General features: G+C 47.0%; 1 protein-coding gene across 1 annotated transcript; it reads left to right on the top strand.

Annotated features, from left to right (window-relative positions):
* The first annotated feature begins 2,327 nt into the window (after positions 1-2,327).
* apela (apelin receptor early endogenous ligand) lies at positions 2,328-18,730 on the top strand. The gene is made up of 3 exons (XM_078407088.1): positions 2,328-2,654; positions 3,784-3,870; positions 17,002-18,730. The coding sequence occupies exons 1-2, from the start codon at positions 2,579-2,581 to the stop codon at positions 3,867-3,869; spliced, it is 162 nt and encodes a 53-aa protein (XP_078263214.1). The 5' UTR covers positions 2,328-2,578; the 3' UTR covers position 3,870; positions 17,002-18,730.
* Positions 18,731-19,129: the final 399 nt, after the last annotated feature.

Here is a 19,129-nt window from a genome sequence, read left to right as displayed (position 1 = left end):
GAATCATTCAGAATCCAGAATTCAGAATTAGAATTCAGAAATAGTGTTTGAAAGTGTGGTCAAAGACTCGGGCAGTGGTAAAAGAAAGGAAACGACCGTGCATTTACTGAGCACTTATCATGGCCCAGACCTCCCAGAGCCAGTGAGATACTTTGTAGTCACTGTTGTGGAGGCAGCTGCTAATTTGCATGCAGAGCGGGCTCATAAATAGCAAGGTGATAATGGCCAGATCATCTGTGTTTCATTGTGTTGGCCAGGAGATATCAAACTTCAATATATCAAACCTAAAGGCAGTTTGATTAGTAGGACTAGGTGTTACAATCTCTAAGTTTTGCACTACAATTGACTGGTGTTGTTCTTGGGGGTGACCACTAGGTGATGTTGCTACCATTCAGACACATCTTCAGTTGTGTACCTCAACGTCACTGGGTGTTTCGGCCTTTTATCACAAGACACCCTCAGTCGAGGCAGGCCCATCGCAGGGTGATCAGGCCTGGTGAAGCAGGTATAGAAAGGGAAAAAATACTGAGAGGTGGCGCAGGAGAAAGCAACAAGGTCAAAGACAGGAACCTAGAAGGAGATAAAGTTGTCAAACGTGGAGGTGACAAAGTTATGTGCAAAGGGCAAAGATTACTGAGGTGCTGGTGGAGATGGTGTGCGCTGTGGAACTGAAAGGGCAGCTTTCATAACAGGGCGATGTTAAGAAACATTGTAGATGGGCTTTGTCCTAATCATGCAAGCGAGATTCCTCAGTAATCCTACATCTCTTTATTCTTCCATATCTCTTCTGGGTTCTCGGCAACATTGCTGGGATTCAGATTCAGAAACTCTGGTGTCAGGCAACTGAATCTTCCCACCACAACAAGAGAGCAGTGTTGAACTACTATCTACCACTTTGTTGACCCTCGGACTATCCTTGATTGGACTTTGCTGACTTTGCCTTGCACTAAACGTTATGCCCTGATACACTGTAAATGGCTCGATTACCACTGCCCGAGTCATGTATTGTTTCAGTTTAGTTTAGTTTAGAGATACAGTGCGGAAACAGGCCCTTTCGGCCCACCGGGTCTGCGCCGACCAGCGATCCCCCCACATTAACACTATCCTACACCCACGTTTACCAAGCCACATTTTTACATTTACCAAGCCGATTAACCTACATACCTGTACGTCTTTGGAGTGTGGGAGGAAGCTGAAGATCTTGGAGAAAACCCACGCAGGTCACGGGGAGAACGTACAAACTCCGTACAGACAACACCCGTAGTCATTATCGAATCCGAGTCTCCGGCACTGCATTCGCTGTAACGCAGCAACTCTACCGCTGCGCCACCATGCCGCCCTTATTGTCTTTCTGCTGACTGGATAGCACGCAACAAAAGCTTTTCACTGTACCTCGGTACACGTGACAATAAACTAAACTGAAATTGACTAAAAACCCCTGAAGAAGGGTCTCGACCGAAACGTCGTCCATTCCTTCTCTCCTAAGATGCTGCCTGACCTGCTGAGTTACTCCAGCATTTTGTGAATAAAAGCCCCAGGAAAGTCAACCACATGGTATTTATTCTGGAATAGAGGGGACACGAATGAGAGGGTTTCAGATGTGATTTGCTCTGGAAAAGAGGAACCTAGATTAAAATAAAGGCAGTAAGCTGCTATCAAATGATATTTGTCACGTCCCAACTGGGACTTTGTGAATTAGGCATGTTAATCTTTGGTGTTACTCTTGGTAGTTAAAGAACCAGGAATCATGAACTATGTGGAGGCCAAGTCAATGGATATTTTTAAGGCAGAGATAGATTCTTGATTAGTACGGGTGTCAGGGGTCGTGGAGAGAAGACAGGAGAATGGGGTTAGGAGGCAGAGATAGATCAGCCATGATTGAATGGCGGAGTAGACTTGACGGGCCGAATGGCCTAATTCTGCTCCTATCAGTTGTGAACATGAACATATCTGCTCTGGTATTATTGAAAATGTGGTTTGATCAATAAAATATTGCAGAGGATGATTGAGAAAGGAACTGAAGATGCGTGGCACCACTAAACAAGCCAGAATTGATTTGTGCTTTCACATTCCTGGTCCTGGGAAGGGCGGGAGTGGGATCCCTCCTGATTCTCTCAGGTTTCTCTCCAGATGGGATGAGTTATGTGTACAATACAAAGTCAAACACTTGCAAATGGTGAAGCGTCACCTTTTATTCTTATTCTTCCGCGACAGGCTGAATTTAAAGAGGGGGCCATCCTTTTGTCTCGGAGCCAGCTTACCCATCTATAGACAGACAAACACTGTTTACTTGCCTTTCTTCTCGGTTGTTTGCTTATGGAGAAGAGGGGGGTGAGTTTGTTCCCATACAAGGAAAGAGGCCCTCCCGACTAGAGCTAATAACCAATAACCTTGTCTGATGTGATCATTAACCTTGTTAGAAAAAGCAGCAGCTCAGCTCAGTTGGAGAAGCTTGGCACCAGAGTGTGATACCGTTGGCCGAACCTGGTGCTTTTCTTTCAACTGGCGCTGTGAATTTAACCCTTGTGTTCTGCCTTCGTCAGCTCAACCTCAACAGCTTAAAAAACAAAAATTCAAGATGAGATTTCGGCACCTGTTCCACATTATTCTTGTTGTGTGCACAGGTTTCCTGTTGATCAGTGGACAAAAAACAGGTAAGCTGTTCAAATGGTTTTTAATCTAAAGCCACTGAGTCCTGTGTAATGTTATCATTCCTACAGACTTTGTAAGGTGTGCTGTCTTTTGGCTGGGTCAAGCCATTCGAAGTGTAACTGGAGTGAATTGTATGGCTATAGAACTGAGATGGGGAAAAACTTTTTCAGTCAGAGAGTTGTGAATCTGTGGAATTCTCTGCCTCAGAAGGCAGTGGAGGCCAATTCTCTGAATGCATTCAAAAAAGAGCTGGATAGAGCTCTTAAGGATAGCGGAGTCAGGGGGTATGGGGAGAAGGCAGGAACGGGGTACTGATTGTGAATGATCAGTCATGATCACAGTGAATGGCGGTGCTGGCTCGAAGGGCCGAATGGCCTCCTCCTGCACCTATTGTCTTTTGTCTATTGTCTACATAGTTTATAAAACTCACTGAGAATTAAGGAAGTCTATGTGCAATGTTTTACACAGTTTAGCTTTAATAATTGAATAGTAATAATTGAATAAATTTGATTAGCCAAGTGCGTACACATACAAGGAATTTGCCTTGGTGCTTTGCTCGCATGAAACAACACGGCATACAGTAAACAATTAAGAATAAATTGTCTGAAGAAGGGTCTCGACCCGAAACGTCACCCATTCCTTCTCTCCTGAGATGCTGCCTGACCTGCTGAGTTACTCCGGCATTTTGTGAAAGAATAAAACATTATAATTTACAATTTAAGAATACAATGTGTGGAATGTTTTAGCCATTAAAATCTTTGCACATCTGCAGAGCTCAAAAGTTAGAGATATAAGAAAATAACTGCAGATGCAGGTGCAAATCGAAGGTATTTATTCACAAAATGCTGGAGTAACTCAGCAGGTCAGGCAGCATCTCAGGAGAGAAGGAATGGGTGACGTTTCGGTCGAGACCCTTCTTCAGAAATCACCTCTAAAGATACCATTGAGAAGTTGAAAGAGAGGCTTTTAATCGGGTCACCTCTCAAGCTTACGCGGAAAGGACTTCAAAAAGTCAGAATGTAAATTTAACATTTCTCCTGACAGAATCCCTGAGTTTCCCGCTTTAGACAATGTCAAACCAATTTCACATCAGATGGCAAACGACCAATTTGATTCAATTCTTATTTTCAGGTAAAAAATGGAAACGAAAAATGCAGAGGCACAATTGTTTACGCAGAAGATGTATGCCTCTCCATTCGAGAGTTCCCTTCCCATAAGGTTTGTAACAGTAAGATCAATTGTGTTACTTGCAACTGCAATCAAACGTCACTGTCCATTGTATGTATTATGGTACTGAAATAACCAGTTGTGCACATAGAAGGCAATGCAAATTGCTTATGGGTTGGTTCGTCGTTTGCAATCTCAGAGTTTCTTGGTTTTGTTTTTTTTCTGTTCTCAATCTGCCTTGCCCAGATTCATTGAGTTACTCCAACATTTTGTGTTTATCTTTGCTACAAACCAGCATCAGAAGTTCCTTGCAACATGGAACAGATTCATTAGATGTTTTTACATGGTTGTCAATTCGAGCTACTGTGTTCCCAAAATCCCCAGAACCAGGGGCCACAGTTTCAGAATAAGGGGTAGGCTATTTAGAACGGAGATGAGGAAAACCTTTTTCAGTCAGAGAGTTGTGAATCTGTGGAATTCACTGCCTCAGCAGGCAGTGGAGGCCAGTTCTCTGAATGCATTCAAGAGAGAGCTAGATAGAGCTCTTAAGGATAGCGGAGTCAGGGGGTATGGGGAGAAGGCAGGAACAGGGTACTGATTGAGAATGATCAGCCATGATCACATTGAATGGTGGTGCTGGCTCGAAGGGCCGAATGGCCTACTTCTGCACCTATTGTCTATTGTCTAAACCAATACTCCTGCCCAGAGTAGGTGAATCGAGGACCAGAGGACAAAGGTTCAAGGTGAAGGGGAAACGATTTAATAGGAATCTGAGGGGTAACTTTTTCACACAAAGGGAGGTGGGTGTATGGAACAAGCTGCCAGAGGAGGTAGTTGAGGCAGGGACTATCCCAATGTTTAAGACACAGTTAAACAGGTACATGGATAGGACAAGTTTGGAATAACATAACATAACATAACATAACATAACAACACTTTATTGTCACTCGGCACAACACCGAGCGAAATTTCAGCAGTCACACAAAATACAGCAAAAAGAAAAGAACACAGGACACCCGACCCCAACACAAACATCCATCACAGTGACTCCAAACACCCCCTCACTGTGATGGAGGCAACAAAAACTTCCCCTCTCTTCCCCCCGCACCCACGGACAGGCAGCTCGACCCCTACCAAGGCAAACGACACGCACAGCCCCCGCAAGGGGATGGAAGGCCCCCCGGCCGAGCCGCCCCGGGCACCGAAACGTCCCGCGGCCGCACCGGGCGATGTTAAGTCCAACGGCCGAGCCGCACCGGGCACTGAAACGTCCCGCGGCCGAACAGCGCTGACGATGTTAAGTCCAGCGGCCAAGCCGCACCGGGCACTGAAACGTCCCGCGGCCACACCGGGCGATGTTAAGTCCAGCGGCCAAGCCGCACCGGGCATTGAAACGTCCCGCGGCCGAGCCGCACCGGGCACTGAAACGTCCCGCGGCCACACCGGGCACTGAAACGTCCCGCGGCCACACCGGGCGATGTTAAGTCCAGCGGCCAAGCCGCACCGGGCACTGAAACGTCCCGCGGCCACACCGGGCGATGTTAAGTCCAGCGGCCGAGCCGCACCGGGCACTGAAACGTCCCGCGGCCGCACCGGGCGATGTTAAGTCCAGCGGCCGAGCCGCACCGGGCACTGAAACGTCCCGCGGCCGAGCTGCGCCGGCAATGTTAAGGCCCGCAGCCGAGCCGCACCGGGCACTGAAACGTCCCGCAGCCGAGCTGCGCCGGCAATGTTAAGGCCCGCAGCCGAGCCGCACCGGGCACTGAAACGTCCCGCAGCCGAGCTGCGCCGGCAATGTTAAGGCCCGCAGCCGAGCCGCACCGGGCACTGAAACGTCCCGCAGCCGAGCTGCGCCGGCAATGTTAAGGCCCGCAGCCGAGCCGCGCCCCGGGGAAGAGACCTAATAAAATAAAGGTTTCCCCCCGCCCCACCCCCCCACCCCACCCCACACCCCCACCACACACCCCCACCACACATACACAGCCAAAAACAGAAACAAAAACCATCCCAACACCGACACAAACAAAAAAAAAGAAAAAAAGACAACAGACTGCCAGAGAGCCGCAGCCATTAGGCGCAGCCAAGCGCAGGCAAGTGGGACTAGTGTAGCTGGGTGATGTTGGCCGATTTTGGCAAGTTGGGCCGAAGGGCCTGTTTCCACACTGTATCACTCTATGACTCTAATGTAAACCTACATTGAAATGTTACGTGGACAATCATCTCCTACAAATAGCCATTACTCCTATATCTTCTATAGTTGCTTTTGTAACAATTGAATTAAATCAAATTGAATTGCGATGAATTGTATTAGCCAAGTATGTACACATACAAGGAATTTTGCCTTGGTGCTTTGCTCGCAAGTAGCAACACGATATACAGTAAACGATTAAGAATAAAACATAATTTAAACATGTGAAGAATGAAATAAAATACCAGAGCAAAAGGAGGCTACAGACTTTTGGCTGTTGAATAGAGCTACTGCTCGTGGAAAAAAAGCTGTTTGACAGTCCAGAGTCGCCTTCCAGAGGGAAGTGCTTCAAAGCGTTTGTGGCCAGGGTGAGAGCGGTCAGAGATGGGATCTTGCCCGCTCGCTTCCTGGCCCTTGCAGTGTACAGTTCGTCAATGGGAGGAAGGTTGCAGCCAACAACCTTCTCGGCCAAACCAGACCATGATGGAGAAGGTGAGGGCAGACTCTATGATGGCAATATAAAACTGGACCATCATTGCCTGTGGCAGATTGTGTTTTCTCAGCTGCCGCAGGAAGTACATCCTCTGTTGGGCCTTTTTGACTGTGGAGTCGATGGTGGCCCCCCATTTAAGGTCCCTGGAGATGATGGTTGCAAGGAACTTAAATGACTCCACAGATGTGACTGTGGTGTTGTTGATGGTGAGTGGGGGGAGGGGAGGGGGAGCTAACAATGAACTAACTGTGCTACCCACTACAGCTCAGTGGCACAGCGTGTAAAGCTGCTGTCTCACAATGCCAGAGACCCGAGTTCAATCCTGACGTCCGGTGCTGCCTGTGTGGAGTTTACACGTTCTCCCTGCGACCGCGCGGGTTTCCTCCATGTGCCTCCCACACCCCAAAGACGTGCAGGCTTGTGGTTTAATTGGCCTCTGTGTAATTGTCCCTAATGTGTCGGGCATGGATAAAAAGGCAGAATAACATGTTATAATATGTAACTGGTGTGATGGATGATTGGTGGTTGGCGTGGACTCAGTGGGCTGAAGGGCCTGTTTCCATGCTGTACCTCTATAATAACCTCAACCAAGTAGTTATCTCACGGATAATTTCAAACCGTTTTGAAATAGGTGACAGAAGAGAGAGCAGATTCTGGGAGCGCTGGAGGAATTCAGTGTGTTAGGCAGCGTCTGTGGAGGGAAGTGGACAGACGACGTTTCGGGTCTAGGCGACTCTTCAAGACTGGAGTCGAGGGAAGATAGCAGATAGAAAGACGCGGCCTGTTAATTTCTCGCCACAGATGCTGCCTGCCTCAAGAGTTCCTCCAGAAGTTGAGGTGTGTAGGAAGGAACTGCAGATGCTGGTTGTTTAAACCAAAGGTAGACCCTGAAAGCTGGAGTAACTCAGCGGGACAGGCAGCATCTCTGGAGAGAAGGAAAGGGTGGCGTTTCGGGTCGAGACCCTTCAATTGTCGGTTTTGTTATGACTTCCAATGTGATGTTATACCATGCATCGTCACAGAAACAGGCCCTTCAGCCCACTCTGCCCATGCCAGCCATCAAGTAGCTATCGAAACTGATTCCATTTTCCAGTATTTGGCCCATAGCCCAAGTACTTGAAAGTTCTGAAAGCCATGCTGCCCCACTACCTCCTCAGGCAGTACCTTTTAGATTTCAACCAAGCCCTCGGTGAACATATTCTTTCTCTAGTCCACGCAAATTCTTCTACCTCTTAAAATAAACCAGTGTCCTTTGGTCATAGACACCTCTGCTAAGTGGAAAGGCTTCTCGCTACCTCCCCTATCTGTACCTCTATTTTATATCTTAGTCAATCTATCTCCCCAACCACAAGGTGGACACAAAATGCTGGAGTAACTCAGCGGGACAGGCAGCATCTCGGGAGAGAAGGAATGGGTGGCGTTTCGGGTCGAGACCTTTCTTCGGACTGATTACCCATTTACCCATTCCTTCTCTCCCGAGATGCTGCCTGACCCGCTGAGTTACTCCAGCATTTTGTGTCACCCATTCCTTCTCTCCCGAGATGCTGCCTGACCCGCTGAGTTACTCCAGCATTTTGTGTCATCAGTCTGAAGAGGGGTCTCGACCCGAAACGTCACCCATTTCTTCTCTCCCGAGATGCTGCCTGACCCGCTGAGTTACTCCAGTATTTTGTGTCTGCCTTTGATTTTAACCAACACCTGCAGTTTTTTTTCCTACACATATCTCCCCAACATATCCATTCTATCTTCATTACTCCAAACCAGGAACCAAAATGACGAATCACTCCTGCACCTTTTCCAGTGCATTTCTATCTTTCGGGTCACAAAACAAATTGCTGGAAGAACTCCGTCTGAAGAAGTAGTCCCGACCCGAAATGTTACCTCTCCAGAGATGCCAGCTGTCCCGCTGAGTTACTCCAGCATTTTCTAGTCTATGCTGGAAGATCTCAGTGGGCCAGGCAGAAGGAAATGGACAGATGACATTTTGGGTTTGGACCCTTCAGACTGATCCATTGTGGCTCAAATAACATCTTAAATAGTTGTGCAATAACGTCCTTGCACTTACATTCTATGCCCTAACTAGTGAAGGCAGGGCATAGAATTATTAATAGAGTCTTGTTTGTCTTCTTACCCATCTTATCCAGCCATTCAGGAACCCCTGGACATGTACACCAAGGTTCCTCTGTCTCAGTACTTCCTGGGGGCCAATCATTCAGTGCCTGATTAGTTCTCTTAAAATGCATAATTTCAGAGTTTAATACCATCTGGTATGGTATTTAATTTGTCACATGTACTGAGGTACAATGAAATTCACTTTTGTACACAGTTCAGTACGAGTATCACTATTAGGGTTGCCAACTGTCCCGTATTAGCCGGGACATCCCGTATATTGGGCTAAATTAGATTGTCCCAAATGGGACCGCCCTTGTCCCATATTAGGCCCGGGGGAGCTGTAGGCCCGGACACTGTAGGCCCGGACACTATGGGCCCGGACACTGTGGGCCCGGACACTGTGGGCCCGGACACTGTAGGCCCGGAGGCCCGGGCGCTGCCTAATGGAGGTTGCTTAGCAACCCGCCTCCCGGCCCAGGCGGCCGCCATTGGTGCAGCGGGAGCACGTGGCCGCTGGCTGGGTGAGGTCCCTCAGAAAGTTGGCAACCCTACTCACTATACATAAGCACTTAGACACATGTTAGACAATCATCTCAGATACAGTGCAAGTGTAAAGCAGTAGTACACTGAGATAATGTACAGAGTCACCAGTTTGGCACCATTTTCAAGTCCCAGTTGTTGTAAGTGCAGGGATCTTGATCTGACCATGAAGGTCTGTTGTCCTGGCGGCGTTGCAGGGTCGGCCTGGCCAGGCGTAGCCGCGGTGTCCGCCTCTGCTCCACCGCTGTAGGCCGCATCTGGTCCACGTGCTCTAGCTCCGTCCCACGCAGGCCCCTGCCGCGGGGCTACGCCACCTCCCATCCCATCCGGCCTCCTCTGTGGCGAACTCATTTGTATCAAGAGGGTTGCAATACAAAAACAGAGATGCAATCCTGAGGCTCTATAAGGCGCTGGTCAGGCCGCATTTGGAGTATTGTGAGCAAATTTGGGCCTCGTATCTGAGGAAGGATGTTGTGGCTCTGGAGAGGGTCCAGTAGAGGTTTACAAGAATGATCCCAGCAATGAGTGGATTAGCATTTGATGAGCGTTTGACGTAACTGGGCAAAGGAGGTGAGGAGGAACTTCTTTAGTCAGAGGGTAGTTAATCTGTGGAACTCATTGCCACAGAGGGCTGTGGAGGCCAAGTCAGTGGATATTTTTAAGGCAGAGGTACACACATTCCTGATTAGAACGGGTGTCAAGGGTTATGAGGGTGAAGGCCGGAAAATAATAATAATAATAATACTTTATTTATCCCACAACGGGGAAATTTGCAGGGTTACAGCAGCAAAGTGGATAGCACAAATAAATAAGCATTCATTAAAAAATTAAAATAGCGGTAATGATCTTTATTTACTGGTCTGCTAGGAGCAGTGCTGGTTGTGCAGTCTGGCGGCAGCAGGAAGGGAGGACCTCCGTCCGATATCTCTCCTTCACGCACTTGGGGTGAAGGAGTCTGTCACTGAAGGAGCTGCTCAGTGCAGTGACATGTCCTGCATGGGGTGGGAGTCATTGTCCAGCAGCGATGTTAGCTTTGCCATCATCCTCCTCTCTCCCACCGCCTGCACTGGGTCGAGGGGGCATCCCAGGACAGAGCTGGCCTTCTTGGGATTAGGAGGCAGAGATCAGCCGTGATTGAATGGTGGAGTGGACTCAAATGGGCCGAATGGTCTCATTCTACTCCTATAACTTGTGAACTTGAGCTTTTCGCTGAGACCGAGGTGCCTCGATGAGGCCTCCGGCCGTGTTCCCGGCCCACAGCGCTGGCTCGGCGGCAAGCCTGCTAATCTTGCCAACTCACCAGGATTATTCTCCCGTCTCAACATCAAAAAACACCGCTAATTCTAATGCCTTTCCCTTGAACCTGCTTTCAACGAAATTAAATGTTTTAATTGTAGGTAAAATGGTGCAAAACAAAGAAACATAGAAAATAGCAGCAGGAGGAGGCCATTTGGCCCTTCGAGCCAGCACCTCCATTCATTGTGATCATGGCTGATCATCCACAATCAGTAACCCGTGCCTGCCTTCTCCCCATATCCCTTGATTTCACTAGCCCCTAGAGCTCTACCTAACTCTCTTTTAAATTCATCCAATGATTTGGCCTCCACTGTCCTCTGTGGCAGAGAATTCCACAAATTCACAACTCTCTGGGTGAAAAAGTTCCTTCTCACCTCAGTTTTAAATGGCCTCCCCATTATTCTAAGACTGTGGCCCCTGGTTCTGGACTCGCCCAACGTTGGGAACATTTTTCCTGCATCTAGCTTGTCCAGTCCTTTTATAATGTTATACGTTTTTATAAGATCCCCTCTCATCCTTCTAAACTCCAGTGAATACAAGCCCACAACAAACTAACATATTTTTACATCCAATACATTTAATGTTGTACATTGTGCAATCTTAGTTATTTTGAAACACCACCTATGGATTTTGCCCTCATGTACTTTGTATAAGCAGGAAGTTGGGGAGGGGGTGGTGAGGGGGTGTTACAAAGCCAGTGGTGACATGGACAATAAGGATGGGGAGTGAATGAATGCTCATGTCCCTAACAAGCAATAAGGGCAGCTCAAAACGCCATTGAGATTCTGAATATATGGTGTGTGACTGAACATGGAATAATCTCCAACCAGATCACATGATCTTGCCCATTGGACAAGTTCAGGGCAACATCAGCTTGAGAAAATGCCCAACTTCCTTTCCTTTCCCCCTCCCATCCCCCTAACCCCCACTTCTCTCCGACCCCCCTCTCCCCCCCTCACCTCTCCCCGTCCCCTCCCCCTCCCTCTCCCTCCTCCATCCCAGATGAACTGCAGGATACTACCATGCAGTACAGAACCTTGCAAATCCTCAAGTCTACTTTCAAGGGACAGAAAACCTTATCCTGAAGAGAGGCACAAAATGCCGGAGTAACTCAGCGGGACAGGCAGCATCTCTGGAGAGAAGGATTGGGTGGCATTTCGGGTCGAGACCCTTCTTCAGACTGAGAGTCAGAGGGAGTCTAGAGATATGGAAGGGTAGGGTGTAGAGGGAGATTTGGAGCTTGGGACTGACCTTATATTGGTATCACTTACCTGGAGGTGCTGCTGTTTGCATGGTTTTTTTTTATGAATCAAAAATATTTATTCAAATACTAAAATAATATATACAATACAATGAAACCAAAACGCACCACCATAATACAAGACAAACAATGAACTATGATACAACTATCTGACACTCCTTGTTGAGGATGCTTTCCACCCCCCGTGGTGCCCAGCGGTCCAGGAAATCCCCCAGGGTGCCCGTGGACAGCGCATGGTCCCTCTCTAACCCCACCCGGGCACGGACGTAACCCCGGAAAAGGGGCAGGCAGCCGGCTTGGGCAGAGCCACCCGCTCGCTGTCTGCATGCTGGGTTAGTTCAAATCTGGTCTGGCTCAATGCCAGTAAAGTGCTCTTCCCTCAGAGTAAGGCAGTCCAAATGAAAGCATTCCAGCCAAGCTCAGGTTAAATTAAAGACGTTGACACAAGAAACCGTAAATGCTGGTTTACCAAAGAAAGACACAATGCTGCCTGAGCCGTTGTGCTACTCCCAGCTCTTTGTGTCTTTTGTAAAAGATTAAATCAAAACGTTATCTTTATGATTAATACCTTCTGATGCCCTTTAGTTTATTTAAATAGGAACAGTGTGATTTCATTTGTTAGACATCCAGCCTTGCATACCCTCTACCTTACCCAGTAGGTCCAAATATTACACCTTGGATATAATTGATGGAGAGACTATTGCGTAGGAAAAGAACTGCAGATGCTGGTTCAAATTGAAGGTAGACACAAAATGCTGGAGTAACTCAGCGGGGACAGGCAGCATCTCTGGAGAGAAGGAGTGGGTGACGTTTCGGGTCGGGACTATTGCTGTTGGCTCCACTGCAATAAACACCAGGTGCCTTCACATTCACTATCACAAAAGCGCATCTCGTCCACATTCACAGGCTTTTAAAGACATTAGCACCTTATCAGCCGGTCTCATGAGCTGAGTGTGGACACCATGACTTAGTCAAATTTGCATGACTAATCCTTCAGGATAGCTTTTCTGTTTCAAGACACACAAGCAAAAAAAAAATCACTAAGGCCAGCAGACCTATATTCACTGGTTTAGTTTAGTTTAGAGATACAGCGCGGAAACAGGCCCTTCGGCCCACCGAGTCCACACCGACCAGCGATCCCCGCACATTAACACTATCCTACACACACTAGGGACAATTTACACTTATACCAAGATGTCTGTACCAACCATGATATAAAAGACATACAGGTATGTTGGTTAATTGACTGGGTAAATGTAAAAATTGTCCCTAGTGTGTGTAGGATAGTGTTAGTGTGCGGGGATCGCTGGGCGGCGCGGACTCGGTGGGCCGAAGGGCCTGTTTCCGCGCTGTATCTCTAAATCTAAAAAAATCTAAATTTAAACTAATCCTATCCACCTGCAACTGAACCACTATCTTCCTCATTGGTGACCCCCGGACTATCTTCGATCGGGCTTTACTGGCATGACCTTGCAGTAAACATTATTCCCTGTGTGAGGCTCGATTGTGATCACGTATTGTCTTTCCGCTGACTGGTTAGCACGCAATCAAAAGCGTCTCACTGTACCTCGGTACACGCGACAATAAACTAAAACTGAAAGCTAAAAACAAAATCTGAAAACTGCACATTGTAAGATCACGTGTGACAGCTATTCCTCTTATGGAACTCTGCTAGCTTGGCATGTGGTGGTGTAATCAACCCACTCTCCACGATGAACATTTAAGTCCCCCAAGAGTACATTCTGCGCCCTTGCTCTTTTCAGTGCACCTTCCAAGAGGAAAAAATCTGGAGGCAGTTTCAATAGACAATAGGTGCAGGAGGAGGCCATTCGGCCCTTCGAGCCAGCACCGCATTCAATGTGATCATGGCTGATCATTCTCAATCAGTACCCCGTTCCTGCCTTCTCCCCATACCCCCTGACTCCGCTATCCTTAAGTGCTCTATCTAGCTCTCTCTTGAATGTATTCAGAGAATTGGCCTCCACTGCCTTCTGAGGCAGAGAATTCCACAGATTCACAACTCTCTGACTGAAAAAGTTTTTCCTCATCTCTGTTCTAAATGGCCTCCCCCTTATTCTTAAACTGTGGCCCCTTGTTCTGGACTCCCCCAACATTGGGAATATGTTTCCTGCCTCTAATGTGTCCAACCCCTTAATAATCTTATACATTTCGATAAGATCCCCTCTCATCCTTCTAAATTCCAGTGTATACAAGCCTAGTCGCTCCAGTCTTTCAACATATGACAGTCCCGCAATTCCGGGAATTAACCTAGTAAACCTACGCTGCACGCCCTCTTTGTCTATTTCCTTGTCTATTTCTTTTACCCAATGCCATGAGATTGCATTGCATTTGGAGTTGACGTTCAGAACTACAAAGTCCATTCTCTCTCTCACTGTGCCATCACCACTGGTGGGTCTGTCCTGTTCGCATCGGCCAGCCATCCCCGCACATTCAAACTGTCCTACACACACTAAGGACAATTTACATTTATATCAACCCAATTAACCTACATACCTGTACGTCTTTGGAGTGTGGGAGGAGTAAGTGACTGTCATATGAGGAAAGATTGAAAAGACTAGACTTGTATTAACTGGAGTTTAGAAGGATGAGAGTGGATCTTATAGAGACATATAAAATTATAAAAGGACCGGACAAGCTAGATGCAGGAAAAATGTTCCCAATGTTGGGGGAGTCCAGAACCAGGGGCCACAGTCTTAGAATAAAGGGGAGGCCATTTAAAACTGAGGTGAGAAGGAACTTTTTCACCCAGAGAGTTGTGAATTTGTGGAATTCTCTGCCACAGAGGGCAGTGGAGGCCAGACCACTGGATGGATTTAAGAGAGAGTTAGATAGAGCTCTAGGGGCTAGTGGAATCAAGGGATAACCTGGCCCCATCCTACCTGACTGACGTCCTCCACAGACACACTCCAGCCCGTACCCGCCGCTCTGCTGCTGCAAACCTCCTGTCCCCCCCCATCCGGACCAAACTCAGATCCTGGGGGGACAGGGCTTTCTCCATCGCTGCTCCCACACTCTGGAACTCACTACCCCAAACCGTCAGAGACTCCTCCTCACTCACCACATTCAAAACATCACTGAAGTCTCACCTGTTCAGCACTGCCTTCAACCACTGACCGTCACCTCACCTTCTTTTTCCTTTTCTCTTCGTTTACTTATTTATCTATTTATTTTCTTTTATGTTTTAGTAAACCTTGTAAAGCGTCTTTGAGTGTTTAGAAAAGCGCTATATAAATGTAATGCATTATTATTATTATATAGGGAGAAGTTGGGCACAGGTTACTGATTGTGGATGATCAGCCATGATCACAATGAATGGTGGTGCTGGCTCGAAGGGGCCGAATGGCTTCCTCCTGCACCTTGTTTCTATGTTTCTATGAAACTGTAGACCTCGGAGAAAACCCAAGCAGTTCCCAGGGAGAACGTACAAACTCCGTACAGGCAGCAGGATCTAACTGGGGTCTCTGGCGCTGTAATGCAGTAGCTCTACCACCACACCACCGTGCCGCCCAGAGATTGAATGATCCACTGTTATCTCTATTGGAAATTAAACTAATGGACTAATGGACTGGATCAGCGCTCTGTGCAGGCTCATGTTTACATCCCGGTAACTTGTGGTGTACTCCTGGTGAGACATCCCACGATCTTGCTTAATAACTTTGCAGCTGCTGTCCTGCTGATTTCAAGCAGCAACTCAAGTTTATTGTCACATGTACGAACAAGGTGAGGTACAGGTACAACAAAAAAATCTTGCTTGCAGCAGCACCACAGACACATAGATTCAAACACACAGAATATACATGATACAAAATTCTAAAAGACTGTGCAAAAACCAAAATGTTAATGCAAAATCATAATTAGAGAAAAAAAAGTCCACGGTGGTACAAGAGGTGAGGTGTAGTGTTCCGTTGTTTAGATAGGATTAGAGTTGTGTAGGTTGGTACAAGAACCTGATCGATGTGGGAACATAGTTGCCCTTGAACCTAGTGGTGTGGAACGAGACTTCTTTACTTCCTGCCCGATGGCAGCAATGAGAAGAGAGTGGACAGTGGGGTTTGTTGATGATAGACAATGGACAATAGGTGCAGGAGGAGGCCATTCGGCCCTTCGAGCCAGCACCGCCATTCAATGTGATCATGGCTGATCATCCACAATCAGTACCCCGTCCCTGCCTTCTCCCCATACCTCCTGACTCCGCTATCATTAAGAGCTCTATCTAACTATCTCTTGAAAGCATCCAGAGAATTGGCCTCCACTGCCTTCTGAGGCAGAGAATTCCACAGATTTACAACTCTCTGAGTGAAAACGTTTTTCCTCATCTCCGTTCTAAATGGCCTACCCCTTATTCTTAAACTGTGGCCCCTGGTTCTGGACTCCCCCAAAATTGGGAACATGTTTCCCAATAATGCTACCTACTGTTATCAGTCAGCACCTCATGTGGTTGCTTTTGATGTGGGGAGGGCCTACACCTGTAATGAACCTGCATCAAGTCCTGTAAACGTCATATTGCCTTCAAGGATTTGATCGAGGAACCACGCTGGATTTGCAAATCCCAACGAGGGAAATAGACAATAGACAATAGGTGCACGAGGAGGCCATTCGGCCCTTCGAGCCAACACCGCCATTCAATGTGATCATGGCTGATCATTCTCAATCAGTACCCCGTTTCTGCCTTCTCCCCATACCCCCTGACTCCGCTATCCTTAAGAGCTCTATCTACTAAGATTAAGGATACCTCACCAACCTCAAAGTGTTGGGCTCATGTTCACTCTCGATTGTTGGTTCCAGCAGAAGATGCTGAAAATTCAGTGGACTGTGGGTGAGGATAGGTCAGGATTTGATGAAGAACTCCTGATATTAAACAAGTAACCAAAAATTGGGGCGGCACGGTGGCGCAGCAGTAGAGTTGCTGCCTTACAGCAAATGTAGCGCCGGAGACTCAGGTTCAATCCTGACTACGGGTGCCGTCTGTACGGAGTTTGTACGTTCTCCCCGTGACCTGCGTGGGTTTTCTCCGAGATCTTCGGTTTCCTCCCACACTCCAAAGACGTACAGGTTTGTAGGTTAATTGGCTGGGCAAATGTAAAAATTGTCCCTAGTGGGTGTAGGATAGTGTGAATGTGCGGGGATCGTTGGGCGGCGCGGACCCGGTGGGCCGAAGGGCCTGTTTCTGCGCTGTATCTCTAAATCTAAATCTAAAAATCAAACATATCACAGTCTTAACCAACATGAGTTATTATTACATGTCTTAATTATGTTTTTTTCCCCTAAAAGTACAGGGCCAGTGAAAACAACAAGGACTTACAGCACCTGCTAATGCCTCACTATCTCAGATTTGCAAGTCGGGGTGAAAACGGACAAAGACTGTCTATTTCAAAGAATTCAGACTGGAAAAAATATGAGGTCTGGATTGGCGAGCACATAATCACTCAAGACTTGGACAATGAGTTTCTGTTCCTAATGGAATCAGGGGCAGAAAATCAGAAGCATGACTTTGAAGAAATGTTGGTGAAAATTGTAAAAATAATTCTCCCCAGGTCACCATCGTTCCCAAGGACAAAGGACAACCAAAGGACAACTATTAACTTTGTTGTAATCTCAATGAATCAAGTACAGAATTAACATTTGGATAGTTGTAACATTGAAACTGCACGGCTAAGCACTCCACATTCCAGTTGAGCTAAATCGTGCTATTGTAAAATAAAACTCTTTTTCTCAACTTAAACATTTCACCATTGAGGATTTAAAAAAAAAATCTGGTAGAAATTGATGAGATGTAATTACTCAAACTTATTTAACCTTATTTAAGATTTAAGAATCGGTTCTGAAACAAGTTAAATACATTGTGCAAAATGCCCATTTCCCTTTTGAAAGTGAACTACTATTACGCAAGAAAACCAGTACGGAACATTGAAATCTCGGGTAATGGAGTTTATGAGTCAAAGAAGCCCATGTTGCCTTGGTTTCTGTGTTTTGTTCATGCTCATTTTTCTCCATGTATCCTTCTGCCAGTTTTCCCAATGATTCAACACACTCGGTGATATTGTTCAGATTAATTTTACGAACAGCAGAGTTTTTGACATTTTTCATCTCGACAACCTTTGAAAATGTGAAGATAGGTATACACAAAGTGCTGGAGTAACTCAGCGGGACAGGTAGCACCTCTGGATAGAAGGAATAAGTGACGTCAGAAGAAGGGTCTCAACCCGAAGCGTCACCCATTCCTTCTCTCCAGAGATGCTGCATGTCCCGCTGAGTTACTCCAGCATTTTTGTGTCTATCTTTTGTGCAAACCAGCATCTGCAGTTCCTTCCCACTCCTTTGAAAATGTAATGGTCTGATATATTGTCATACAGGATAGAAGCTAACCCTTTGAACCCACCACTTGAATGCTGGCTTTCTTGCCCATCTACACTTACCTTCTGTGCCCACGACAGGATCTTTGATGCTTTGCCTAATAAGTGTCTGTATAAATGCCTCTTAAGACTAGTGAATGTTTCTAATTCCACCACCTCTTCTGGCAGTGTGCCAGATATAAACTACTCTGTGTTAAAAAAACAAACCTTTAAAACTCCCATCTCACTTTAAACCTATGCCCTCTTGTTTTTGACAACCTTACCATGAGAAAAATAATTTGACTATCCAATCATAATTTAGTTCAGTTTTGAGATACAGCGCTGAGAGACAGGCCTGCTAAGTCCGTGCCGACCAGCAATCCCCACACACTATCCTACATGCAAGGGATCATTTACAATTTTACCGAAGTTAATTAACCTACAAACCGTACCACTGCGTCAGCGTGCTCCACAGAAAACAAGGCCAGCCAATCTCGCCCTCAGAACTGAAGTCCTCCAATCGAAGCAACATCCTCGTGAATCTGTTGGAAGGAACTGCAGATGCTGCTTTAAACCGGAAATAGACACAAAATGCTGGAGTAACTCAGTGGGACAGGCAGCATCTCTGGAGAGAAGGAATAGGTGGCGTTTCGGACCGAGACCCTTCTTCAGACTGAAGAAGAGTCTCGACCCGAAACGTCACCCATTCTTTCTCTCCAGGGATGCTGCCTGTCCCGCTGAGTTACTCCAGCGTTTTGTGTCTATCCTAGTGAATCTCCTCTGCACTTTCCCCAGTGGGTTACAACCTTCCTAGAGTGGTGACCAGAACTGCAGTGCCAGAGACCGACTACGGGTGCTGTCTGTACGGACTTTGTACGTTCTCCCCGTGACCGGCGTGGATTTTCTCTGAGATCTTCGGTTTCCTCCCACAATCCAAAGACGTACAGGTTTGTAGGTTAATTGGCTTGATAAATGTAAAAATTGTCCCTAGTGGGTGTAGGATAGTGCTAATGTGAAGGAATCCCTGGTCGGCGCGGACCCGGTTGGGCCGAAAGGGCCTGTTTCTG

The sequence above is a fragment of the Rhinoraja longicauda genome, chromosome 1 (genome assembly GCF_053455715.1).
Source record: "Rhinoraja longicauda isolate Sanriku21f chromosome 1, sRhiLon1.1, whole genome shotgun sequence".
Lineage (NCBI taxonomy): Eukaryota > Metazoa > Chordata > Chondrichthyes > Rajiformes > Arhynchobatidae > Rhinoraja > Rhinoraja longicauda.
This window is presented reverse-complemented; position numbering and strand designations above follow the sequence as displayed.

Excerpts from the sequence above, each read along its gene's own strand:
- apela (XM_078407088.1), top strand. The coding sequence starts at position 2,579 with ATGAGATTTCGGCACCTGTTCCACATTATTCTTGTTGTGTGCACAGGT. Across the intron at positions 2,655-3,783 it reads GATCAGTGGACAAAAAACAG|GTAAAAAATGGAAACGAAAA; the intron begins GTAAGCTGTTCA and ends TCTTATTTTCAG.